The 26208-nt window shown below is 40.6% G+C and overlaps 3 protein-coding genes across 8 annotated transcripts; 1 reads left to right on the top strand and 2 right to left on the bottom strand.

The window, feature by feature from the left end:
• Window positions 1-1596: 1596 nt before the first annotated feature.
• si:ch211-188c16.1 (uncharacterized protein LOC562677 homolog) lies at window positions 1597-11432 on the bottom strand. 5 transcript variants are annotated; one of them, XR_008341663.1, is made up of 18 exons: window positions 11277-11432; window positions 8848-9784; window positions 8551-8742; window positions 7792-8335; window positions 7377-7492; window positions 7263-7288; window positions 7085-7125; window positions 6579-6711; window positions 6183-6342; window positions 5509-5632; window positions 4775-4806; window positions 4432-4495; window positions 4226-4263; window positions 3993-4056; window positions 2626-2724; window positions 2357-2534; window positions 2211-2244; window positions 1597-2041 (listed from the first exon to the last, which is right to left on the bottom strand). XR_008341663.1 is itself a non-coding variant. In XM_053438579.1 (18 exons), the coding sequence occupies exons 1-18, from the start codon at window positions 11283-11285 to the stop codon at window positions 1972-1974; spliced, it is 2697 nt and encodes an 898-aa protein (XP_053294554.1). In that variant the 5' UTR covers window positions 11286-11432; the 3' UTR covers window positions 1597-1971. The 5 variants fall into 5 exon arrangements, 3 of the variants coding, with proteins under 3 accessions (XP_053294554.1, XP_053294555.1, XP_053294556.1); XM_053438579.1 differs by having other exon boundaries at window positions 2521-2534; XM_053438580.1 differs by having other exon boundaries at window positions 2521-2534; window positions 7085-7122.
• An 805-nt stretch (window positions 11433-12237) lies between these two features.
• Window positions 12238-17694, top strand: c8a (complement component 8, alpha polypeptide). The gene is made up of 11 exons (XM_053438584.1): window positions 12238-12468; window positions 12580-12688; window positions 13131-13278; window positions 13395-13542; window positions 13684-13873; window positions 13966-14148; window positions 14686-14926; window positions 15022-15153; window positions 15886-16043; window positions 16182-16407; window positions 17346-17694. The coding sequence occupies exons 1-11, from the start codon at window positions 12359-12361 to the stop codon at window positions 17495-17497; spliced, it is 1797 nt and encodes a 598-aa protein (XP_053294559.1). The 5' UTR covers window positions 12238-12358; the 3' UTR covers window positions 17498-17694.
• Window positions 17695-18536: 842 nt separating this feature from the next.
• Window positions 18537-25842, bottom strand: c8b (complement component 8, beta polypeptide). Of its 2 annotated transcripts, none has more exons than XM_053438500.1 (12): window positions 25471-25842; window positions 25150-25309; window positions 24017-24164; window positions 23216-23357; window positions 22968-23100; window positions 22274-22471; window positions 21924-22164; window positions 21543-21671; window positions 21307-21470; window positions 19811-19964; window positions 18976-19047; window positions 18537-18822 (listed from the first exon to the last, which is right to left on the bottom strand). In XM_053438500.1, the coding sequence occupies exons 1-12, from the start codon at window positions 25551-25553 to the stop codon at window positions 18671-18673; spliced, it is 1776 nt and encodes a 591-aa protein (XP_053294475.1). In that variant the 5' UTR covers window positions 25554-25842; the 3' UTR covers window positions 18537-18670. The 2 variants fall into 2 exon arrangements, with proteins under 2 accessions (XP_053294475.1, XP_053294476.1); XM_053438501.1 differs by having other exon boundaries at window positions 25150-25285; window positions 25471-25833.
• Window positions 25843-26208: the final 366 nt, after the last annotated feature.

Below are 26208 nucleotides of genomic sequence, written 5' to 3'. Positions count from 1 at the left end.
TCTAAATTATGCAGACGACTGCTGTGTCATGTCTTCCTGTGCCGTAATGTAAACAGTCTGGTGAAGTAAAATTCCCACCACCATTCAGTCCTGCCCTCTCTGATGTACAGTATGATGAAGGGGGGAAAATCCTTGAACCGCATTTCGTTTCCAACATCACGTAAATCTCTTTCTCTTTCTCGCTTTTAAATAGTTTTAAACTGTGCTTTCTGATTTTGATTTGATTTCTTTTAATATTTTGTCTGAATTGTTTTTAATGTCCTTGCACAGCACTTACATTTCAAAAATAATTATATACAAAATGTCAGTAGTGGAGGAAGCAAAGTCAAAACTTGTTTCTTAAGTAAGTCCAAATAAATAGACAAAATGTACTCAAGTAACTTTTCTACTTGAGGGAAATAAGAAAGTACTTTCTTTTAAATAAAGTATCAAAAGTAAAAGTGCTTGCAGTGTGTAGGCTCTTTCGGAAAGCAACTACAACAACTGTGCCTGTACTGTAAATCTACCTCTGCCCAGGTTAGCTGCCTGTTTGTACGTTGTACTGGACTGGACTGAAACTTGGTGGGAGGATATGTTTTGGGTAAGGGAAGAACCGCTTAGATTTTTTTTTTTTTTTTTTAAATGTAGATGAGAACTTACCAACTTACTTCAATAACATAAACAATCTTGAAAAGCAAATCCCCAGGAATAGAATATACATTATACATTAATCTTCCAACATCACTTAAGTTCAAGCAGCGAAATATCAGTGGTGGAGAAGTTACTCAGCTTAAGACATTTTAAGTAAAAGTACAAATAGATAGAGAATTAGAATGGAATTCCGTAGAGCATATCAGTCTCTTTAATTCAATCATGCTGCACCAAATCGCACAATCAAATATAAAACATCAGTTCTCTAGATATTTACGGATTCCTCTAATCAGAATCTATGAAATATTCCCTTGCTAATTCCTTAAAGTGTCAATCTCACAAAGTAAAAAAAAGTTATAACCATTTTGTGTAATACTGCTGGCCAAGGAAAACAATCATAGATGAAAACATCACATCCTGAGCAGAGGTAAAAATCAACTTCAGTAAAAGTATCCATTATTCTTTTTTACTTGAAATAAGTACTTGCTTTTAAATATGCTTCAAGTACCAAAAGTACTTGCAGAGAATATCGGAATATTTCCCTCAATGTAACAATCTACACCATAAACTGTGCCTACTGTATATATTGTTTAATACAAACAATAGGACAGCCTGTCATATTAACAGAAACTGCTTCCCTGAATTGTTTGTAAAAGGCAGAGTAGGAAACTCGGACATTTGTAGGTGAGTGAAAAGTACCAGTTGCTAAGTAAATGCACTTTGTTACACCCCACCATTACAAAACACAAGTAAGACTAAGATTCTGTTCCTAACTTTACAAAACAAAGGATGAGTTAATTAAGTGTAATTACAAGGAACAAGATTAAAGGAAGGGTTTCTATCATTTTGCATTAGTTAAGAGTGGATGATTATACATAATGTAGGTTTATGGCAGTTTGATTTGTGTAACAACTTAACCAGTGGGAAAACGCACACCATGTGGTAAAAATATATCAGAAGCATTAGTCAATGAGAAATATTTATTAGATGTAACAGACAAACCGGAGAAAATCCAAATGCAAAGAACATACTCTTAAACCCGAGCAACAAGTGAACAGTTGTGATTAAAGCACAGTGACTTCTTTTGTGCAGTTTGCTCTTTTTAACAGCAACTTCAGAAAAAGAATAAGTGCGGAACACAAAAGTGACAACAAAGTGATATTTGGATTGAATGTGGTCACATCAGCAGCTTCATTTCTCATACATGATACAGTTTTCTCTTTTCTCTGCCCACTGAAGTTAAAATAGATGTTGAACTTCATGGGAAACAGGTCCCAATGGCAGATCTACTTCATAGCATCAATACCAGGAGTCCGGTTAAAGTTTTAGCCGGTGAGGTAATCAGAAGGTGTCAGCGTATAGTGGTGGGGGAGGAAGGAGTTCCAGCTCGGTGAAGTCGACCTCCTTTTCCCTGTCGTACAAAACAAAATGGAACATTACAGTTCATGTCAGCGGATACCAGATAACCTCAAGTACTGCGAGTGCTTCTTTGCCAATATCTACGAGTACTCCACGAATACAAATAGAGATCAAACGGAGCCGAGCTTCACCCGTTGATTAGAAGGAGACTCAACACTCACGGTTTTGGAGGCTCCTCAACAGCACACAAGACCTCTGGGCAAAAACAAGAAGATACAAAAGGGTAATATGAACTTTGAACCACCGTCCCTGCAAAACGTCCAACATCATGTCTCCAGGTCACGTTAAACAGATAAATGTTCCTCACAGTTTATTTTCCATGACAGGCGAGACGCCAACCAGTGCTTAGACTCCAGTGTCCTCAAAGTGATCTGTGAGGGGTGTCCTCTTAGCTCACCAGTATCAGTGAGTGCGAAAGAAGTGGTGACAACAGTGCAGTCATGAAAAAAAAAAAAAGGTCTGTAAACTCACCTGGTGGTTCAGCACTTTAAACAGGACAGAAAAAGAAAAGATGTTTCTATTACTTACAGCTTTTTTTTACACAAACTAATGTTTCATGAAAAGAGAAGACTGTACTTTGTGGGTGTTTTTCCTTCAACATCATCAGCTTTAACCAATTCATCTTTGGTGTGTTGGAAGAAGATGGCCAGTTTCTGCAGGGCCTCATGTCTGGTTCTAAAAGAATCAAAACAACAAACTCATTCTATATTCCGACAACTCATTTCGTACTTGTTAATGTAATTAAGGGGGCGAGGAACATCCGTACAATCCAGAACAGTGCTCCGGATTTAAATTCTAGATTTATTAAGCCAATGACGATCAGTGTTTCTAAAGCTCAGATGGGAAAAGGTAAAAAAAAAAATAAAAAACTGGGTTTGGACATTTTCTATTTGTTTCACATTCACAACAACTGAATAGTGTCCGGGACATTCAGGACATTGAATCTCGTTGTCTATCAGATATTTGTGTTCTTTTTGAGTTTTATTTTCAAATTTTTCCTCTGTTGCATGTCTGTTGATGTATTCTCACATTGGCTCACTTGGACATTTTACTCTGGGGCTGGCAGGAAATGATAGAGAAAATGTCTGGAGCAACTCAGTCTAACATTTGCGTTCGCAAATACAACCCTGCTAGAAAATTCCAGGAAAATGTCCGGGGTTCAATGCGTGCCTGAAGGCAGCGTAAGAGGTGCAGATTCCGATTTTTTAGGTTGCTTCTTCGTTGTATCCTACTAAATGTATATGTACTGCACAGGAATACCAGAGCTAAAAGGTGGTGATACCACAGCCGGAGAGTGATCTCAAAGAGTATCCCTCCGAGCATCGTAGAAAAAACAAAATAGGCCGTTTTGTAGATGCAGACAGTGTTATGTGTTAATGCTGTAAGGATTAGTTTATTTTAGCCAAATATCATCATATCCGACTTTATGACAGGTGAATGGGTTTGGACTCTGCTTTGGCTTTTGTGGCATCAGTCATATCTTGTAATTTCCATTTGTCAACAGAATTGGACGAATCAATAACTCAAATCTAAAGTTATTCAGCAGCTTTTTTCTAAATAAATTATTCCTAAATTTGTCATGCAAGGACCTAAACATTTGCTAGTTTGAGCTTTATAAAAGCACTTTTACCTCTTCTTTCTGTTTATTAGAATTATTTGTTCGGCTTGTGGTAAACAACGTCAAGGTTTATTACTGCAATTACTGCTGCTTTTCTTCTTAATATATGATATCTGGGATTTTCTTTGATGTGGCTTCTTCGTTTGTTTCATTACATCCCAAACTATTGTCTTTGGCCTCCTCAGTGCAAAATGTTATTGCCCTTCAAATAGGCATATATGCATAATTATTATCGGGTGAATGTAGACATACATTTGTAAATGCGGACATAAAAGACAAACCTGCCATGGTATCTGCTTTGACACCTGTGTGTATGGAGACTTACTGTGTGTGTAGGTCCTCCAGGTTGGCATCGCTCAGAGTGTGCTGGGTGCTGACATGGGTACAAGCTGGAGAGTTGTTGGAGGGGTTGAGTTATGCAATGACAGTAAGATGGAGGGGGAGCGGGTGAGGAAATGGCACGGGCACATCAAAAGAATGTTCCAGTGTTCCATATGTCAATGTAAAACAAGGCAACCACAGGCATGAGCTGGCATTTCCCTTTAAACCACTACTTACACATCTCCGACATGGACGAGGTCCGCTGGGGAAAACTACTACACAAAATAAAAGAGAAAGAAAACAATTAAAGACATTATGCATCATGAGAAATCAGTCTCAGATGGGATAACTTAAAACTACTTTTCATGTGGATCATGGTTTGTCATTCTTCAAAGAAAAAGCACTGCTGAGCCACAGCAAAGGAAGATAAACTTCAGGCTTACTGGCTTTCGTTGGAGGGCGAGAGAGTCTCGTCTTCACAGGCCCACTCCTCGCTGTCATCACTGACTGTGGGAAACAAATTAGTTTGATTAAACACAGTGTGCTTGCTGATGATAGAGGGTTGGCAGCTGAAACTCTCAGCCTACATGGGATTCCTTTACAATCGCGAAATAACACATTGCTGTCAAACACATGGCAACTTGTCAACACGTCTATACATAATCACAGCTAGTCAAATTCTTTGTTCCGCATTTATCACGTTGAAATGATCAAGCATGCAAGGTTTACAGGGTTGGAGGTGACAGTACAAACACCCACTGTGCAGCAGAGCCTATTGACACTTACAACTACTTGTTAGCACAGGGTGACTGGAGGATCTGCAAAACAAAGACAAACGAATCGTGACAGACAGCTAATATTGACACATACTGATGGACTGACAAGCTGGGTTATCTAGCTTACAAAAGGTAGGAGGTTTAAATAACAATTTCCTTTTAAGACGCTGAGAGGGAGAAACTTGACTCAAGATAATAATGCAAAAAAAAGAAGGTCCATGTTAGGTCTAATCAGTGACACATGCCAGGCTGCGATAACCCTCCAAGCTTAATCTCATTCACTTTATGGAAAATAATCCATGTTTTGTGTTTTATGATATAAAGAGAATGAGGAATAACATTTAAAAGATGTCTTTTAAAAGGGTTAAAATATACATTTGATATTATTATATATTTGTGTGTAATAAAAAAAAAAAAAGTAAATGAAAGTGAAAGATAATATGAATATATAAAGGGTTATATAGTAGTTTTAGGCTGTGGAAAATCTAGGATTTTTCCTAAATCGGGGCCATAAAGGGGCAACAATTTCCATCCCTAGTTTACTGTTAGTTCTATAGCTTTGAGCAAAGCCACACATCATTAAAGATATTCTGAAAATTGCTTCTTGTTCAAGCTCATTATGTTAATCATAAAATCTTGAAAAATGAAAAAATAACAAAATTGACATTTATTGTTAGTGACATTTTTGTCCCAGAAGTTTCTTTTAAGAAGCTCCAAGTGTTAAATCAGTGACCTGCCCAGTACCTGCTGTCGTTGCTGATGGTGTCTCCGTCTGGGTTTCCTCCTCGTCCTGCAGCTTGGGCCTTCTTCCCCAGTTCCAGCATCTCCTTGATATTTAGCTCCACATTCATGACTGAAATATAACCATCTGAAAAAAAAACAACAGCAGAGATGTTATCACCACTCTGGTTGAAATGTGAAAACAAGGGACTAATCAATTCTATGACAGTTTCTCTTTAATTAACTACACTAAGGCACGCGCCATATCCTAATTTATGCTTTCACAATTTCATAATAATATTTTGCTCCGCTGCTGTATTGTATAGCTGCGTGCAGTGCTTTTTGCTGTTTGCTTGCTCATGCTATCATAACGTTTCTACTGCCCACGCAGGCAGTCAGAACTCATAGCTTCTGATGCAGTTGTGCATGTACCTACAAAAGGCATACAATGCTCTCTATATTATAATGCTCTCATACTCTTGCCTGTAACCCATGTACCTGGAACTTTGACACGCATGAGAGTGACCTTTCATAACCGCCATAGATTGAATTAATACTGTGGGACATGCGGTCTGCAAAACAGCTTCAAATCAACAACTAAGAAATGCATTTGGAAATGTTTACATATATATAAAAAACATTTTTTAGATATGATCACTTTAAAATAATAAGAAGGTAAACAATACGTCCAAACTCACACTTGTGGTCTTCGTCTCGAGCCAACCATTTGCCTTTGGGGCAGTTAGTGGTGCGGATGATGCTGACCGTGTCCCCGCTCTTCACAGGCAGGTCATGCTTGCGGACTTTACTGGCCACCATCACCTTGGCGTGGTACATGGGCTGCTCCTCGCCTGTCACCTACAGAGTGAAATTTAACATTGAATAGAGAAAAGAGTGGCCGTGGACTGATTTCAGAACAGCTATGCAGTTTAATTGGCCCAATTCTAATCAGGGGAATATAATTATAGCCTTAAAAATGTTACTGCCTTTTAATACTATGACAAATCATTATGATTCTATGACAAAAGACTGACAAAGACACAGCTCCACACGAAGAATTTATTCACAACAAGGCAAAACTATTCCTGACTCACCTTGAACTTCTTTTTCATTTCATTTTCCTTTTTCTCCCTCTCTTTTTGCTCCTTTTTCTCCTTCTCAAAACGATGCTTCTCCCGCTTCTTCTGTTCTTTACAGTCAGCAGTGTTGGGGCTTTGGCGTTCCTTACTGAAAACAAATCAGACGAAAGGCAAAAAAGTGGAGCACATTTTCCACAATGTTTACATTTACCACCTGAAATATAAGTGGAACCACATGTGAGCAAAATAACTGAATAAAAAGGAAACAAAAGCAATTTTCAACATGAAAACACAGGGATCAGGTTTTGGACCGGTCTGTTTTGAATCACAACATCAGTGAGTGACATGTCTGACATACCTGTTGACATGATTATAGGTCGAGTGAGCATGTTCTCCTGATACAGTGGCCTTGCAGTTTGATTACCACAGTAGGAGAAAAATCAATGGCGGCCTCGCATCTGGCCAAATGCAATGTCAATGACACAACACTTACATGTTTGGAGAAAAAGAGAAAGACATACCATAGATTCCGTGGCCATGTGTTTAGGGACGCCTCCTCCTTCTTGAAATAAACAGATTTTTAACAGATGATCGTTAAAAGAGCAAAACCGATTATTTATCCATTGCACATTGTCACCATAAACCTCATACCTCTCACTAAGATGACAATAAACACAAATATATCTAAATAGGAGTTACCATTTTTTGGGGGTCAGCATATGGATCTGTAAAAAAATATTAACACTGTAGTCAAAATAGACAAATAAATCTGCCACACCAGAGAATCTATTTAAAAAAAGATAATTCTCTTACTCTTCAGACCAGCTCTGCGTTTACGAGAGCTCTGGCCAAAGACAGCTTTGTTGAGGTTTTCAACATCTTCGTACACATTGTCACACGCTTCATAGGAATTGTCCTGTTGAGGAGCACTGGAGGGGAGGAAATCAGTCAAATTAGTGATGTGAAAAAACATTGACAACTAGAATGGCAAAGAGTAGAGTGAATACCTTCATCACTGTGCCTGAATTTATTCTATCATGACCCATGAATTAATCCCTGGGATATTGGTGAAAATGTAAAACATCTAGCTATGCTAAAGAAAGTGATAATAAAGTTTACTGATAATCTGTGCAGTCGTTTTGTGTAACCTTAACAAATGGAGCAGAGGTGAACACATTACCTCCTTGGCAGAGGCAGAAATTGTGATTCCAGTTGCAGCTCAACTCACCTCGGATGTGTCTGAATACAATCATTCATTTCTGCATGGTTATTAAGCGCTGTTTCCTCTGGGACCGAGTGGCACTCAGCAGCTCCCAGATCAGGCTCATCAGCGTGACAGTGAGAAAGAGGGTGTGCGATCGCCTCCCCACTCTGAGACCACTGCTCTGGCGCAGCAGGCTCTTGGAAATCTGAAAAGTTTATTGGTTCAGGGAAGCTGGCTGGATCAAGCAGGATTATATTTCGACTGCCGATGTTCAGATCTTGGGTGACGGAGCTCACGCCGGGCTCTGTGGGATCACACCCAAATAAATCAGGCTGGGAAGCCTCAAAATCTGGGACATCAAAGTCAACTGGTAAGGGCAGGTCAGAGATGACAAAGTCTAAAGCCTCCAGTTCGAGTGCAGCGATATCGACAGCTTCTCCCTCTGCTGCTTCGATTTCTGAAATCTTAAACTCTGGAAACTCTGGAGCGTCCAGCACAGGGTTGGGGATGGATGGGAGCTCACACTCTGGCTCCACAGCTGCAGCTTGGCTAAGACCTGGTGGCACAACTATAAAAAAGAAACCAAAATCAGCACTTGAACAGATGCGCTTCCTTTCTAAAAATAAGGATAATGTAAACTGTATTATTGCTAAAACACAGTCACTGATGTCCAAGTAAAACACAACTTTTGCCTTAATATCCTTCAGTCTGTGGCCACAAAAGGGAAATACAGAGAAGAGCTGGGGAAATGGGGAAAAAAAATGCTAAGTTCACATACAGTACCATGGGCTGTGGGTAGACGGTGGCAGCTCAGGTCTACTAATGGAGGTCTGGGGGGCTTCGCTGGCTGTCTTCCCAGAGAGCTCAGGTCAGGTAGAGGTTTCTTTGGAGGAGCAGACGGGGAATGAGGTTCAGTCGTCCTCACAATGGGACATGCAGCTCGATCCCTGCCCAACTGCTTAGTGAATAAAGGCTCTGGGCATTTGTAAAACAAATATTGCAATAGCATAAGAACATTTGGCTGAACAAACAGTGTAAGGGGTATGCAAAAAGTTTTTTTTGTTCTTGAGTAAAGCTTACTAAGTGTATTGTTGGCTTTGAAGAAAGGCCGCGCTGAAATACAAGCCAGGTGTGGCAAGCAGACCGGTGGGGGTATAGGGAGGTCAGGCTCAGAACTTAGGACGTACTTCGGTGGCAAAGGGAACGCCTTGTCTCTTGTTGCATAGTCGGGGGAATGCAGGCTCTTGGGTTTTATGGAAAACAACATCTGCCGGCGTGAGAACTTTCTCTTGGCCCTCTCCAAGGTGCTAAGGATTCTGCTGTCAGAGTCGCCGCTCGTCTCCGAAGACGGAGGGGTGATCCTCATATCTGGGCTTGAAAGGGGCCACTCGACAGTAGAGTGATCACTTTCGACTGATACACCGTCTTCTGCGGTCTGTCTCGCCATCGAGGGCAACTCGCCAGGAGCACTAGAGGGTCTCATGGTCAAATCATTATAAGTGGGCTCCTCTCCATTTACTGCACTGACTTTTGATGCTTTGACGGACTTGAAGGGAAGCAGCAAACCCTTCTTCTTGATTTTAGTGTGCGGCAGGAGTTCTTTTCGTGACTCTGGTTCCGGTTTGGGCGCCTTTCTGACTGGTGCTTCTTTCTTCTCTTTTACAGGGAAGGCAGGAAGCACCTGAGGCATGTGTCGCTCTTTGAGGGACTGCCTTGTTGTGCTGTCTCCGTTGGTGAGCTGGGACGAGGGGGATGTCGGCCGAGGTTGTGGTGAAAAGGAAATTGGTCGCTTGCCTCCAGATGCCTGCAGCCCATCTCGGAAAAAGACCCGGGTAGCCACTGGTATCTTGCTTTCCACAGCAACACTGGTACTGCTAACCACGGAGGCGCAGTGTCCTCCAGTAGGTGGAAGATGTTTGGGTTTCTCAGCAACAGCTGGCCGTCTGTTGTTGGACTGAGCCAGGCGGGCCTCTTCCTGAAACTTGGCCCTCAGAGCTTTGAAGTTGATTGCCCCCTCCTAAAAAAAAAAAATCATGAATCATTACGTTTACAGAAACAGCTATAACCTTTAAATCTACCTGCCACACCAAGGAGCTGGGTAAAATGAATGAATCCTGTTCAATGAAGCTTAACTGAAGTTAATAATCAAACTTTAAAAAGGGTTTAATGTATTTAAATAGCTCACCACATTTCCTGAAATGCACTTTTTGAACATTGGAGTATCTGATATAAGCAGGATATCAGAAATAGTTACAACTTTCACAGACAATTTCCATAAGGGAAACGTTCTTGGAATCAAAACATAATTTAAAGGTTGACTTATCAAAATTACTGAAAACCGTCAACACGCCCTTGAGGTATCTAATTTTGTTTTCACATCCTGTTTTTACAACCAACAGTGAGATTAATCTTTGGTAAATCTCTCTTTAGAAAAATGGTACAGCTGCCACTATTCCTTGTTTGGTTGATAAGTTGGTCGACCAAAATATTGATACATTTAATAAATGTATTGTTTTTTAGCTACTTTTTAAATAAAAAATAGCTAAATCCTGTGATTTCAAATTTGTATATTCAAGTGTACTTAATCTGAAATTTGTACCGATTATCTGATTTACCTATAAAACACATTTACCAGATTTATCAATTTATCGATTTAATAATTAGGCTACATAACATAATGTGAAATGCTGGCTGTTAAAGGGATAGTTCACCCAAAAAATGAAAAAAACTCTGAATATCTACTCACCAGTGCCGATGGAGGGGTGGGTGAAGTCTTTGAGTACACAAAACACTTCCAGATGTTTTCAGAGGGAAACAGCGTTGCAGCAAAATCCAATACAACAGTGAAAAAGACATTAAAAAGCCTCCATACTTACATTACTCATCAAAGTGTCCTTAAGCCCAGAGATTCAAATTCGACTCAAAGTGGTGTCATTTAAACCTTGCTTTTAGCATTAATGTTCTAAATGCTGTGATCCTCCTCTGCATGGAGTGACGCCATGTGTAGATGCCCTTGTTTCAAGTCAAATCTGAATGTTGGGGCTTAAATTGTCCAAATTCCTTTGGATTTGGCTGCAACGCTAATTTCCCCTGTAACTCCAAAAGTGTTTTGTGCACTTCAGCCACCCCTCCATTATCTGCACAGTGGTGACTCATTAGATAATGAGTACATTTTTCAATTTTGGGTGGACTTCCTTCTTAATCCACAGTCACAGTCCAATTTTGCTGTGAGCACCATCCATTGTACTGAGGCTGAAAGCAAATCAAACTACAACTACCTACCATGGCCATAAACGACGATTAGTGGATAGAACCTTTAATATTCTAAGAACTAACAAGTACTAGCAGAGGTGAGGGACGGTTAAACTTTAATAATGAGCTTTAATGGCACAGGACAATACAACTGATCCAGAGCAGTGTCTGGAGCAGGAGCTGGCGCAGGGTGAGGGGACATGTAGCTAAAAGCTCAATCAGCTGAAAGTTTCCTCAGGGACTCTGCAGACTTTTACCTCTTCCATCGCGGCTCCTTGAGTTCATCCCTGTTCAGACCGCGCGCCGGGGGAGAGCTTTCATCTCCTGGTACAAGATCCTGTCGTTGTGGTTGAACCTCACCAGTTTGTCACCGACGATGAGGCCACAACAAACAATTTGAGAGCGCCGCCATGCGCGTGACGCACTTGTGTGGCGCGCGTGACCTACGTGCGCGCTCACCTTGTCTGACTGACGAATCAGAAGCGTCCACAGCCACTTAATGAGATAGGTATAAATAAATAACAGAAGTGATTTATTAATAATACACAGTCAACTGTGAAACACTTTGAACTACTATTATAATAATAATAAGAAGAAGAAGAAGAAGAAGAAGAAGAAGAAGAAGAAGAAGAATTTAGACCAACAGATTTGGACACACAAACAAACAAATCAAATAAACAAACAAAACTCCTTGACAAAGGTGATGATAAATAATAAATCCCTAACATGTCCTTACTGTGCTGTACAAATAAAGTGTGATTGAATATTAATAACAGTACTACTAATAATAATATTACTAGTGATACTATACAACTTCCATTATTACTGACACTACTACTACTACTACTACGACTACAACTAATCATCAGGATAACAACAACAATAACAACGATAACAACAACAACAACAACAACAATAATAATAATAATAACCAAGTGCTAGGTTACGATTTAATTACTATTATTATATTAATGACACTACTAGTAGATATAGACATTAAACATTAAACATGTGTATGTATTTTTTATTCAGTGGATCATTTTATTTCATGTGTCTGAGAGAAAGCGCTCGTTTTTCAGTTTGAGCCGTCGGGTGTCAGGAAGTGTTTGTGTTTTGGGACATGTTCTGATGGACTGCAGTGTTTGTGGGGGTGGAGAGTGGGAGTAAATAGAATAAAAAAAAAATCCCCAACTGTTGTAATAGCATGTGTTTACTCTTCAATCAATCATTCACTGTGGTTGGTCAAGAGTGCAGTGGTACAATTTCGCAGAGGAGCACATCAGCTATTTGTGTGATGTGGCTTTTTAATCTCAAGGCATAGGTATACTCAATCATCAACATGAGTGTATTAATTCATTTGCTCCTGGGTTTATGTGCACTGCATCAGTTTATCAATTTGAGCGAATCTGTGGATGCTTCCAGACGACCATGGAGACCTGCTGATTATAGGTACAGTACTAGCAGTATAGCAACACATTGATGACTCTGATTTAATACATGTCCTGCGGTATAAGTGATAGAACTGGAATTGAGATGGTGATATGTGTTTCCTGGGGGCAGGGGGGCTGGGACGAGGACGGCCAGAGCTGTAAACAGACCGACACCAGTCAACTGTAGGCTGGCAAGCTGGTCACCATGGACTCCCTGTAACTCCTGCACAGACAGAAAGGCAATGGCCATTTACACAACACAGTTTTTTTTTAAAGACTCAGATTGAAAGATAGTGATTCCATCTTTTAATATCTGTGGCTTGTGGCTGACACTGGACAGTTTTCCTCAGGTAGCTCAGATCAATGCAATATGGATGAAATGTTCAATATGTCCAAAAGGAGCACACTCCTGCTCCAATCAGGTCAATAATACTAAACTAAATATAAATCATGTCATAGCTAATTATCTATATAGGACGTAGACGTGCAGATTCATTAGCTGTGCGTGTTTTGAAATTTGAACACATGGATTGCACCACACGTGTGTCATACAATAACATATTACCTACTTCTGAGTGCTTCTAAATGAATCTACTGTACATATCAGTGATAGAATAACAGAACGGACATAGAGAGTGAGTTTAGATGGTAACTTTTTTTTTTTTTTTTACTTTGTCTTAGTTCCGTTTCCGTTACATGGAGAAACCCTCACAGTTTGGGGGCACACAGTGCATGGAGACGCTGTGGGAGCAGCTGGCATGTCCGAGAGCCACATCCCAGTGTGTGGTGCCGGATCACTGTGGAGAGAGCTTCACCTGCGTGGACACAGGCATGACCCGTCAACATCCCACTCAGACAACACATTCTGTCTAGGAGGTGTTTTATCAGTTGCTGTGTGTGTACATGGAGGACATGGAGAATGTTTATGTGAGCGTGTCTTTGCAGGGCGCTGTATCAGCCAGTCACTTCGCTGTAATGGAGAACCAGACTGTGATGATTCCTCTGATGAGAGTGAGTGTGACAATCTCAACTTGAGAGACGACAAGTGCTCCATCCTCCTGCCGATCCCTGGAGCTGAGCGCGGCACTCAGGGGTAAATACTGCATACACGGTAGCTTTCACTGCTGCTACTCTTATCCCTCGCTTTGTGTATCACACGAAAGAACACTTTAAAAGGTATAATGTACATGTGCAGCTGAGGACGACTAATTGACAGTGTTGTATTTTGACCCAGCTACAACAGCTTGACTGGAGAATTCGTGGACCGTGTCATTGACCCAAATTATTTTGGGGGAATGTGTGAATATGTCTATAATGGCGAGTGGAGGAAATTCACCTATGACTCATTCTGTGAGAACCTGCACTACAACGAGGAGGATAAAAACTACCGGAAACCTTACAACTACCATAGCTACCGTTTTGTGGTAATGTCACGTTGAGATTCATTTCTTTGTGCAACTTATCAACTGTACAGTTTGAACTGAGACGTAATGACATACGATTTGGTCTGTTACAGGCTCAGGCTACATCGGAGGGCTCTCATGAGTACTATGAGGATATAGCGAGTCTGCTTAAAGCGAGGAAAACGATGAGGTCCTCCAATGGTGGTGTCACAGTAGGGGTCTATTATTTGCAAGCGGGAATCAGTGGAGGCAAAGAGTCGGAGTTTCTCAGTAACATAACAAAGTATAAGAGCCAGGTATGATCAGCTTTTTGTTTTGAATTTATAATTTAGTGGTGTTGCAATATAAATTGAGTGTGAATAACTGCATCCATCCATCCATCCATCCATCCAACCATCCATCCACCCACAGTCCAAATACATACTGATTGGATTTAGGTTCATTGGACACTCTAAATTGGTTGTTGATGTGACTGTGAGTGTAAATGGTTGTCAGTCAATGTTTGTTGGTCCTGCACTATGCTGGCGATGACCCAATGGCTCCAGCTCCCAGGACTCTCAAAGGATAAGCGGTATAGCTAATGTATGTACGAATGGATTAGGTGAAATCATACTATGTAATTAATCAAACACCTCTAAAATAATCCCTTCTTCTTCAAAACAAAAACAAACAACAACAGACAAAACAAACAATAAATAAAGTTAAATTGATGACTGATGGAATGGTTGCATGGCTAAGTTAAGCTAAGCTAACTGCTTCCTATTAATAAGTTGTTGCTATAATTTTACTAAAATAAATCGCTAATCATTGATATTATATTCTTTTGTCCTCAGGACTTTGGGTTTGTCAGGCTTTGGTCCAAAGTGCAAACAGCCCAATTCAAGATGAGAACCAATAAGCTGATGCTTCATGAGGATTTTTATGTGTCACTAATGGAGCTCCCGGAGCAGTACGACTTCGGGATCTACTCCCGCTTCTTCAACACATTTGGGACTCACTATGTCACGGAGGGAACTATGGGAGGAACCCTCGAATATGTTGTGGTTATTAACAAAAACTCCATGGCTACATCAAGTACTGTTAACTTTACAATGTGTCAATTGATGTAATATAATAATTACATGTTGTATAAGTAACCTTTATTTAATTTCTTTCCCTAATGCTCACAGACATGGTGGGTGAACAAGTCGGTAAATGCATTGGTGGCTCTATTGGATTAAGCAATCCAATGGGGGCCTACGGAGCAGTAGATCTCACACTGGGTGGGAATGAATGCAAGAAAAAGGGGTCGTTCAGTCAAGGTAAGACAGTAACTGTTTCAAAATTCAGGGCCTGCATCCTTCAGAGGACCGCATAGACTGTAAAGGCTGAACTGAAAACCCCCCAGCTCCTCTAACCCTTATTGCTGTAGCCAAAGAAACTAAGATGAAGTTGGACATGATGAGAAAGTGTTAGTACTCCTTGGTTATGTAACATGTGCTCGGTTGCGTTGAAGCCTGATACTCAAGCAGGCCTGTGCCATTTCCCTCTTGGAAAATCGGTTTGTCACCGAAGTGCAATGAATCCTGGGATAGGTTGAGAGAGGAGGCATCCACCCCTTGGAGCCTTCATTTCTCGGAATGAAAGGACGCATTTGCCGGACACCTTTGAAGGAGCCTTCGAAATGGGACCGTCTAGTTTCACCGCTGAGACACAATCTGTCTTCAAATGCAGCCTCTGAACAATGAAGCCCCTGAATTTATACTCAACTAATAACACATGAGAAATACAATTACCAATAAAGGTCACACATAAGTTATGAGGCAGTTCTCATAACACTTTATATAATAATGCCTATACCTAATAATAATAATGTTATATAATAAACATATTTATTTTACATAAATCATAAATGTGCATTATAATTATCTTGAAGTTCCGTTCATTAGCTAAAGTTTCAACTGTCTCGGTTCTGTATGACTAAGAAATCGTATGACTGACTGTTATTGTAATGTGTTGTGTTTTTGTTTTCATTCTGTTTTTAACACGTATAGGAAAGGACTCCAGTTCGGTTGTGATTGAGGACATCGTGACTCTAGTGAAGGGAGGAATCACGGAGAGCAGCAGTGGTCTGTTGGCTATCAGGAATCCAAAAACATACCGGAGCTGGGGAGCAACTCTTCAGTACAACCCATCTCTCATCAAATATGAGGTGACATAAAACTCCCCATGAAGAGAATAACTTCTTAAACGAAGGAAAAGAATGAGGGAAATTGGTGCTCTGTGTCACTCGTGATGACCTCACACTGCTTTCGTGCTTTAATGCTGGTGTGATCATCTGTTTCCCCAGACCATGCCGATCTATGAGCTGGTGCGCCTCAGCACGGCCGCCGACCATGTAGGTGCGAGACTGGCCAACCTGCAGAGGGGCTGGGATGAGTATCTGCAGCAGTTCGACTCCTGTCGCTGTGCTCCCTGCAGGCATAATGGGATCCCTGTCCTCAAGGGCAGCTCCTGTGAGTGCATCTGTAGGTCCGGCTTCCAGGGAGATGCCTGTGAGGAGACGCTCAGAAGAGGTGAGGCGTCATGATACAATAAAACGTCAACATATTCAAAAGCAGGTTCTTTAAGTTGGACCAAAATACCTCAACTATTGAAAATGCTATATCTGCCTGCAATGCTTTTAATATTGAAACTATTATTTCTCATAAATATCACAGCGCAGAAACAACGGAAGAGGAAGCTGAACTGATTTTAGTGCCTCCTGAAATAAAAGCTCACACATGAAATTGAAGATATACATGGCTATTAACACAATACCTAAAATAAGTGCTTTAATATAAGAGGGCTTATCAATGAACACAAACTAGATTCAATTTTAGCTGGTAGCTGTGGATCAAGAGAACTGTACGGCTGTGCTCTCATCTGACGGTCGATGGTTCAATCCCTAATTTCTCGAGTCTCCATTCTGATCCTGTCCTTGGGCAAGATACTGATTCCGAGGTGCTCCAGACAACTCTGCCGACAGTTTAGTCAACAGTTCAATTTCAGATCTGGTCTCTTGAAGCATCCAGTATGCAGGCTGCAGCTTTACCCACTGGAGGACTGGCAGCTATTTATTCAGGCATTTGTAAATACTTTGGTCGTTTTTGATCCTCTAAATACCAGACAATTATATTGTAGAGTCAAGCTTTTGGTGCAACTGTTATATATCCAGTGACCACCGTATCCATAACAGCTTGGACTTCAAGGCTGTTGAGTTTTGCAATCCTTGCATTCTTTGATTTTATGCAACATCCTGCAGGGCCAACTCACAACTGAGGACTTAAAAAGAGTTCTGTATGGGAGGAATACAATGATCAATAAGGTTGTTGATATACATTTATAATATCACTACGTCTAACATTACTATAACTGGATTATTAATAACAATGAGGTTTAAATATACTAAACTTCACTTCAAGAGCCTACAGTGTACACAAAATCCTCTTTTACTCAAAATTTTACTCAACAGATGCCAAGACAGATGGGGCGTGGTCGTGCTGGGGGGCCTGGTCCTCCTGCACATCTGGGAGGAAAACTCGGACGAGAGCCTGTAATCATCCCCCACCTGAAGGGGGCGGAGCAGCCTGCCTGGGCTCTCCCTCTCAGACGCAACGCTGCTGAAGTGAAGCTCCTCCCAAATTGTAGTGTGAAGACGATGTTTAGTGATGAGAGAGAATAAAGTTTTTTTCTGACGATGAAAAAATGATTGTGTTAGTTTCTGATTGTAAAGTAAGGAGCTATCAAAAATAGCATCTGCTTGTCTCAGGTCAAACTGTGTGACATGTCAAAGTGGAAATAAATGTGTGTTGTGCATATTATGTTTGTGTCAGAATTTTTTTCATTAAGTAATTTTGATTTAAACTGTTATTTGAACTGTGTTTGACTTTGTTTTTGAAGTTCCTCCAATATTAAGGTTAAATATGGAACAACAGATGCTGAATCCAGTTTGGTGTCTGAACCAAGTCCAGTTAATAGTCAAATGTTGTACTTTAGTACTACACAAATAAATGGACAAAATGTACTCCAGTAAAAGTAAAAGTAACGCATTAACCTTTTAACTTGGGAAAAAGCAAGTCAGTTCTTGCTTCCAGTAAATACTTGGTTATAGTACCTGGAGTATACTCAAAGTATTAAAAGTCACTTAGGCTACTGTGTGCCTATTGATGTGATGAAACACTTATATTACCTCATTTACTGGGCCTACGTATATAAGAATATTATTCATAATAATAAAGAAAAATGCAGATGACACTACTGAAAATACATTGGCATAGAAATGGCTAACTCGGCATTGGTTTAGTTCTTAGGTTTTCTTCAACAATGATTCTACTGCTGCAGGAGGCGGAGTCTAATGTCACCTTCTTCTTCTGATTGGTCAGTTCCCATCTCGTTATTTATTACCTATAAAAATGTGATAAAACACTGTGAACATTTAACACAAAGCATTGTAAAAATACAGTTGAGCAAAATGTACATATATGGGCTGATACAGTATATGAGGTGGAGTAAAAGTACCTGAAAATAAATCGAGTTAAATAAGTAAAAATCCATGAAAAATGTTGTTATATACTCTAACAAAGTAAATGTACTTTGTTACATCCCACCACTGCCCACATGGTTTCACAGTTCTTATAAAATATTCCTAGACGAAAAACAATGCTGGTTGTTTAGATTTACTTTATTCAAATGTGAATCATTATTACACAATAGTCCTAGGACCAAAGACGCCACAGTCTATCCTCCCATTTAAAGTTAGTTTTCTTATGTTTTTAAATCAGTGTTGACATGAGCAGGCTAGCAGTCAGTCGCCTCTTGCTGCAATCCGCTGCATGCCAGGCCTCCATCGCTGGGTGCTGGGTTATTACACTGTCGACTCCTTGACATCGTTCTCCCACTGCAGGACGACCACGCACCCCAGCAGCTCCAACTGCCATCAGTGGCTATTTCTGTCGGAAGGGTCACATCAAGTTTCGTCATGTCAGTGTCTCAGTAGGTTTGGTACAGAAGTAATATATATATATATATATATATATATATATATATTACAAATAAATTATGTGTTGTATGACTTTTTTTGTACTTTGGATCCGTTGTCTCACCTTTTTGCCTCTGAGTGATCTCACAGCCCCGTCCGGTGTAGCCAATGGGACACACACAGTCACACCTTGTGCCTAGTGAAGAAGACAACAATATTCTCTTCATTATCTTCGTTTAGTTTTCCAACGTCTCTCAGAAGTCACTTAATGTCATTTTAATTACAACTTAATCTAAAACTAAAGCCGAAAAATGAGACGGAAAAAAACGAATACCTATATTTATAGTACCAGAACTATAAATGAAAAAGGAACAATAAATAGTCACAAAGTACACAACTGAGCTAGCTGTGAATTTCAGATGGAAATAGAAACAGCTATAACCTCAGTTGCAAACACAGACTAAGGTTAGTTCCACATTACTGCGTTTTCATTTGAATATGCATCAGCTCTGCCTGGTGTCGACACTGCTCTGGAATTTTAGAGCCGCTAAAATGGAGAAGTTTGGAAACGCTCCTGTTTTAATTAGAAAACTCTGGGGCTACGTTTCAGTCTGGACGGGCAGAAACGGAGGTGTTTGGAAAGATGACGTAGACACTCCTTTTCCATGATCCCCTACAGAAGACAACTTCTGGAGCTAGACTCGTCTCTTAGTGTATAACACAACATGGCCAATCAGCTACAGACATTGCAGACCCTGTTGTCTTTGCTGTTGTGATGTCAAATTCCACATTTTATAAGCTGCAACTTACATGCGCAGGAGAAGAGCTATGGAATCTCCACCAGCACGTGCATGCCAATCGTGTGCGAGTGGTCAGGTGATATGCGTTTTCAGGTAAGTAAGTATGGAGGGGGATTGAAACTGTAGAATGTCTGTAGCCTGTAATATCCTAGGACTTACCTCTCAAAACGGCTACTCCATTGTTTTGGCAGGGAGCACAACGACATGAACTACTCTCCGCCAGGTACTCCGACAATGCTCTCTTCAGGTTCCTCTTCAGTGAAGCATCATGGGAGAAGTCTCTTGAAGTCACCAGCTCATACAGCGGCCGAGTCTAATGAGAAACAAGTGTCATGATTCAACCAAACACTTGTTACTATTCAAAGTTGGTCGTATTGGATTGAGCTGTTTTTAGACAGAGTCAACTGGAAAGTCCCTTGTGTGCTGACACTTGACTGTGAGGTTGTTAGACAGCCTAGTTGTATTTGGCATTGTTGCAATCTGGCATCTCTTGCTGTTTGTTCTCCAGCTTGCTATTGATTGGTTTAGCTGTAGGCTACTTCGCCTCTCTGCAACTCTTTTGGAAATGATTCTGGCTCGATTATTCAAGTCATATCCACTCAAGACAATTGTATTAAAGCTTTAAACTGAGATGGAGATATGAGGAGGGAAAACCAGAGTGTGTGGGAGACAGGGAACAGATTGAAGAGCGATACAAGTCGGACTGTGGCATGTAGCATGCACAAATGGAGAGACGCTTGTGAGTTGGTTCAGGTGGCCAACTCGAGCTGCGCTGCCCCAATCATGTCACATACTGCACATCATGTGTCATACCTCACTCTTCAAAGTCATCTTGAATACAGACCCACCCTATTAGGCTGTTTTTTAAGAAGAGACAATTTCCTATCACCCCCTTTGCTTGCCCCGCTGCTGCGTCAGTATTGCTGCCATTTGCTTCAGCCACTGCATCACCCAAAAATCCACCTGTAGGCTCCGGGGGAGAGGTTAGAAGTATTTTCTCATCACTCCCATTATATCGATGTAATCATATCTGGGGGAATGATTAAGTCGGAGCATAGATGTCAAACACTAACATTTTCTTCTTTGGCAATCAACATTTGAGTGGTCTGACGGAACTACGATTACTGTTATTGTATGCCTCCTCCAACCAGTGCAGTTTCAGTCTATATATATATTTTTTCATACTCATACTCATATGAGGTCCTGTGAACTGTGACCTTTAAGCACTGGAACCGAATCAGTTGGTGTATTAGTCCAATTGACAACTGGTCAAAATTTGAAGAAGTTCCCTAAAGGCAAACCTACGATATCATGTTGAAGAGGCCTGAAACCTCTTTTGAGAAATGACCTTGGCCTTTGATCTTTGACCATCCCTAATATGGTCACTTAATTGTGGAGTTATAGTGAACATATGTGCCAAATTTGAAAGGATCCTCTCAAGGTGTTGGAATGGAAAAACATTTTTTTGAGGCTACAGGAACCTTGATCTTTGACCTCCAAATTCTAATCAGGTTCCTTGAGTACAAGTGAATAATTTGTTTCTTGTTTGAAGAAATTCCCTCAAGGAGATCCTGAGATATCGTGTTCATACGAATGGGACGGACAGACAACCAGTAAACGTTAGGCCTCCGGCCACTGGCGATAGAGAAACTCACTGTTTTGCGAATGAAGTCAGGGTTGAAGCGCACCCCCTCACCCCACAGCGTCATCAGCTGTGGGGTGGGAAGCTTTTTAGACACCAAGCCGGTGATGGACTCACTACTGCCACCTCGCACGACAGCGACAAAGTCCTCCACGGTGCTGCCGATTGCAGTGTCCTCTGGAAAGAGAAGGAGGGCCTTCAGTGTTCTAGCATCAGTTCATATGTATTTTGCAGATAACGAATCCTCACCTCCCATCTCATTCAACAGGCCATTGCAGGATCCACCTTGAACCCCCACTGACACGTAAACACCATAAATGTTGGCTCCAATCTTCAGGCCTGACTGGGTGCAGGACTTGTAGTCTTCCAAAGAATAATCTAGGACGACAAACCTCTGTCATGGAGTGCTTTTTCCAATTTATATTATTATGTTATAGTTAAAATAAACGGCCGCTGAGCAACATGTATGTAGTTTAACAGCTTACATACTCAATGTAAAGGATAATATGATTTCATTAGCATTGGCAAACCCCAGTGTCTGATCCAAATAATGATCTGTGTGGAGCATCCTTTAAATGAAGGAGCTGAGAAATTGACCTAAATTAGATTTGACGGATGGTGCCCTGTTACCTGACTTCTCCAGGTTCTCCTTGTTCAGAATGATGGTGTGCTCATATTCTCCTCCGAGGGCGGCCTCTGTGATGTAGTGGGTGCCGTAGTCTCTGTATATCTGCCTGTAGTCGCCATAAACATAGGACTGTGGCAAGGAGCGCAGGCGCTGCAGGAACTCAGGGTGAAGCATCAAATCGTCTGACTTCAGCATGTACTGGGCCAGCTCCAGCTCTGCTTTAGCCCTCACAAAGCTGTTGATCTGAGGAGAGAATCAGTCGGAGGCAGGTGAAAGAATGCCTCTACATTTTCAGAAAAGTAGAGGCACCAGTGGTTTTTCAGAAGAAAAGGAAAAACAAAGGGCAGCTCACCTTGCCAGAGGCACGTCGAATCTTCTGAATGGATCTGGTGAATTTGGCATTATTGTAGTTGTACCCAAATTCAAATACGCCAGGAATGGCAAAGCCAAACGAAACAGTGGTTTTCGTCATACGCTCCTTTATGGTGTTTTCCATGTAGTCAGAGTAGGACTCAAAAGACTGAACATTGAAATCATACGAGCCTCTTGTCTGTAGATGAGTGGACAACGAAACATTAGCTTTTAGTGTGACATGAGCAGGACCATGTTAATAAAACTTTTCATTTATAGTTAACTGTACATAAAATGGTAAAACAGATAAAACAGAACAAAATGATGAAGGTAAATAAGATAAACCAGGATTTTTCAAGGTTTTAAATTAAACCAAGCTGAAACAAGCCACACAAGTAGACATTTCTAATTAGCTCTCCTCATGAAGGAATTCTAGTTGTAACTATTGGTTAGATTTTTTTTTATGTATCCGTTTCTAATGCTTTGTCAAGCAGTGATAAAACCTTAATATGAATGGATATTAAATGGACTGTGTAAATATATGCTGTTTCGTCATCGACCACTCACACAACCATTTTTTGGTGAACTATCCCTTTAAGCTCTGAAAGGCAGTGATTGGATATTCCACAATTCTGCAACCCAAACTTTGTGCTAAGTCAATGAATTGTTGTTTCTTGTTTGTTGGTCATTCCCACCTGGAGAGTGTACTGCTGCAAGTTGTGAGGCTTCCTGAACCTGACATCCTGAATGTATTGGGGCGAGCAGCTGCCTGCATAGTATCTGTTATCAAGCACCATTCCCTCCAGGTTACTGTTCAAGATGTTGATTCTGAAAGAAAAGCATCAGCATCAACAATGAGTAACCTGATTTGAGAAGAGGCACATGTTTACATAAGAATTTGCCCAAAAAACTACCATTGTAGACTAATAGGAATTTGACTGACCCTTTGGCAAGGTTCTCGATTCCCCAGTACTCCTCAGCTTCGTGTCTGCAGGGCTTGGGAACCTTCTTACAGCCGACTTCATCTGACATGTCCCCGCAGTCATCCTCCCCATTACACTGTAGAGTTCTGTGAATGCAGCGACCTAATGGAGGGGAGACGGCATTTACTTGTAGTAAAATCTTTAAGACATATTGAATGCTGTTTTTGGAAAACTATAAGCTTTCTTTAGATTGAGATGAGAAGATCGACATCGCAGCAAATTTGAATATAAAGCACAAGCCAACAGCAGACTTGCTGGAATCAGTGGGAAACCAGTAGTCAGAGGTAAAGACTTCACAAAGTCACTGCATATGGCAGAGAAATACAAAAGTACAAAATTGTGTTTCTATTTGGATTTTTGTGCAGATCAGAGAAAGAGATCTGCGAAGTGTTAATTTTAGAGCCTTGGAGGTGATGAGATACAGTTTGAAGGGTTTTATGTGTTGCAGTATTGACTGTAGTGTACTTTGGGGTGTTGATAAGACAATATTAACAGTTTAATTTGCTTTTAGTTTCTATGCTAATCTAATCAGCCACTGTTGGTGTGTGCATATTTAACATATGAATGATACCATCTTTCATTTGAGAACAAATCTTGCATATGCAAAGTAGCCGGAAACCTTCTGCAATTGCAAGATGACTCACTCACACCAGACACAGAATATGAATATTCTTCTTTGTGTGACTTGAATTCTTACATATTTTTTTTAATGATTTTCTAGAATATAAAGTGCACTAGATTAAGACGGGTTTACAAGATACCTGTTTGTGTGCAGAGGAATCCCTCACACAGGGGAATATTGTCACAGGTGTAGCGGGCTTGAACCTCACAGGCCTCGTCCTCCCTGTCATGAAAATTGCATGGCTCCCCGCCAAACTGAGAGGGCCGGTCAAGTTTGGCATAGCGATACTGGAAGGTTGAGAGGAACACACACATAAGACAGTCAGAAAGAACAGAGAGGTAGGATCGCCAACACAGAATAAAGGAGCCTGAAAGAGCTCGTAAACTGCTCCCAGGGAACTGTAATAGCCCAAATCACATTAGTGGGTTTTTTACACTTTGTCATGTCAGGATTATTAATCTCCCCCCTTGTAAAGTGGATGAGGTAGAGCACTCAGTTCATCCACAGAGACCTCCACTGTCTCCTCCTCGCAGAAAAACATCATCATATGGTCAGAACAAGTTTAAATGTTTCACAGCCTGAGGTATTAGATGATTTATTTATCCAAATTTGATTGTATTCAAATTGAATCTCCTTAACAGCCACATTACTGTTTATTAGATCAATTTATCTGGTCTGTAGTTTTGGATGTTAGCCATATATTTGGTTTCGCTGCAGTTCATATAACCAGTATTTTGTTTCGTATGTAGATTTTAATTAGTGATAGGGTCATTTCTTGGTTAAAGGAAATTCTGGGAAATATATTTATTTTCTTTCCTGCTGAGAGTTAGCAAAGAATACAGGCAAACCATTTATGTCTGTCCACGAAAGCGAGCCAACAACCAGCTAACTTAGCTTAGCACAAAGATGGACATGGAGAGACAGCTAGTGTGTCCAACAAAATACATCGACCAACCAATCTTTCTTGGTCAAAATAAATGATGTGATGAATTATTACAATCAATACTATATCTGCTACATGTTTAGTGTCATTGATTGAACGAAAGACAGATGGTCGATAGGTTCATTCAAGGATCCTGATTGCAGCCTGGATTCTTTGAGAGCTCCTTCAAAGAGCATATCCGCCTATTATTTTTCATGAATGTCAAATTCGTTGCTATGAATAAATATGACAAACACCAGTACAAACAATCAACTAGGTATCAAGCACTGTTGCATTCTGGGCCTGCAAGACTATGAGTTGTAGGTGCAACGTAGTCTCATCACACTTACTCTTTTCTTCTGACAAGTGTCGCAGCGTGACCAAGCGCTCCATTCCGATAAAACACAGTCTACAGGATGAACTCCCAGTGGGTCACTCACTGACCGAGCTTCACGAACACCGGGCTCCTCACTGACGGCAGCTTTACTGTGACATGCAGATGAAGACCAACTCGAGACAAATCAACAGTAACGGATATTTTCACCACTTTCGATATCTCACATACTGACTGAACAACAAGCATGGAGCTTAAAGAGAATCCTCAATAGAACTATGGTAGAGACAATAAAGAGATACAGGCAATCCATTAAACAGACAAATCAAGCTCATACCTTAGAAGCACCAAGCTCAAAGTGACATGGAGGAGGCAGTGGTGCAAGTTGAGCGCATTCCTTGGTATCGCCGCAGAAAACATGGTTGTGTGTCCTGACTGTGACTGAAGAGACTACACTGTTCGTCTCTCTATGTAAACACACACTGATCAATACTGGCCTGAATATAAACTGACTGAGAGGTGGATCTGTACACACAACACTGAAGACATCAAACACTCAGCTATGGGACACTGTTGGTTCACCTGCAAACAAAACTCAAAAACTATGTTGATTCTACAACAGCAACATTGTAAGCCCGACAGTCTTTTGAGGAGATCATACACTTTTATATAATATATAATTACAAAATAGAAATCAGCAGTTATGTGATTAACCTGAAATGGCAAAAAAAGATATCAAATAAAATGTTGTGTAAATTCCTGTTAAACCTTGTGTGGGCGAATCACTTGTTTTGGATATTCATGACCTTTAGACCTTGTTCTGCTTTGCCTTGGATTTTACCGGATGACACAATTCCATGACGCAACTGTTCACTAATTCAGGGAAGAGCAATATAGCAATAACAACTAACATCTGATTATCCTATTATTGTTTTGTATGTTCCAGGTCAAAAGCTGGAGCTCTTATGTCCATGTCAAATAAATTAACTGAAACTGAGTAACCAGTAGTAATATGCTACCACCGATATCACTAATAATCTAATTAACGCTATAATAAAATCTATTATCACTGCAG

The sequence above is a fragment of the Pleuronectes platessa genome, chromosome 13, assembly GCF_947347685.1.
Source record: "Pleuronectes platessa chromosome 13, fPlePla1.1, whole genome shotgun sequence".
Classification (NCBI taxonomy): domain Eukaryota; kingdom Metazoa; phylum Chordata; class Actinopteri; order Pleuronectiformes; family Pleuronectidae; genus Pleuronectes; species Pleuronectes platessa.
Note: the sequence above shows the minus strand (reverse complement) of the source record. Positions and strands in the feature narration are given on the sequence as shown.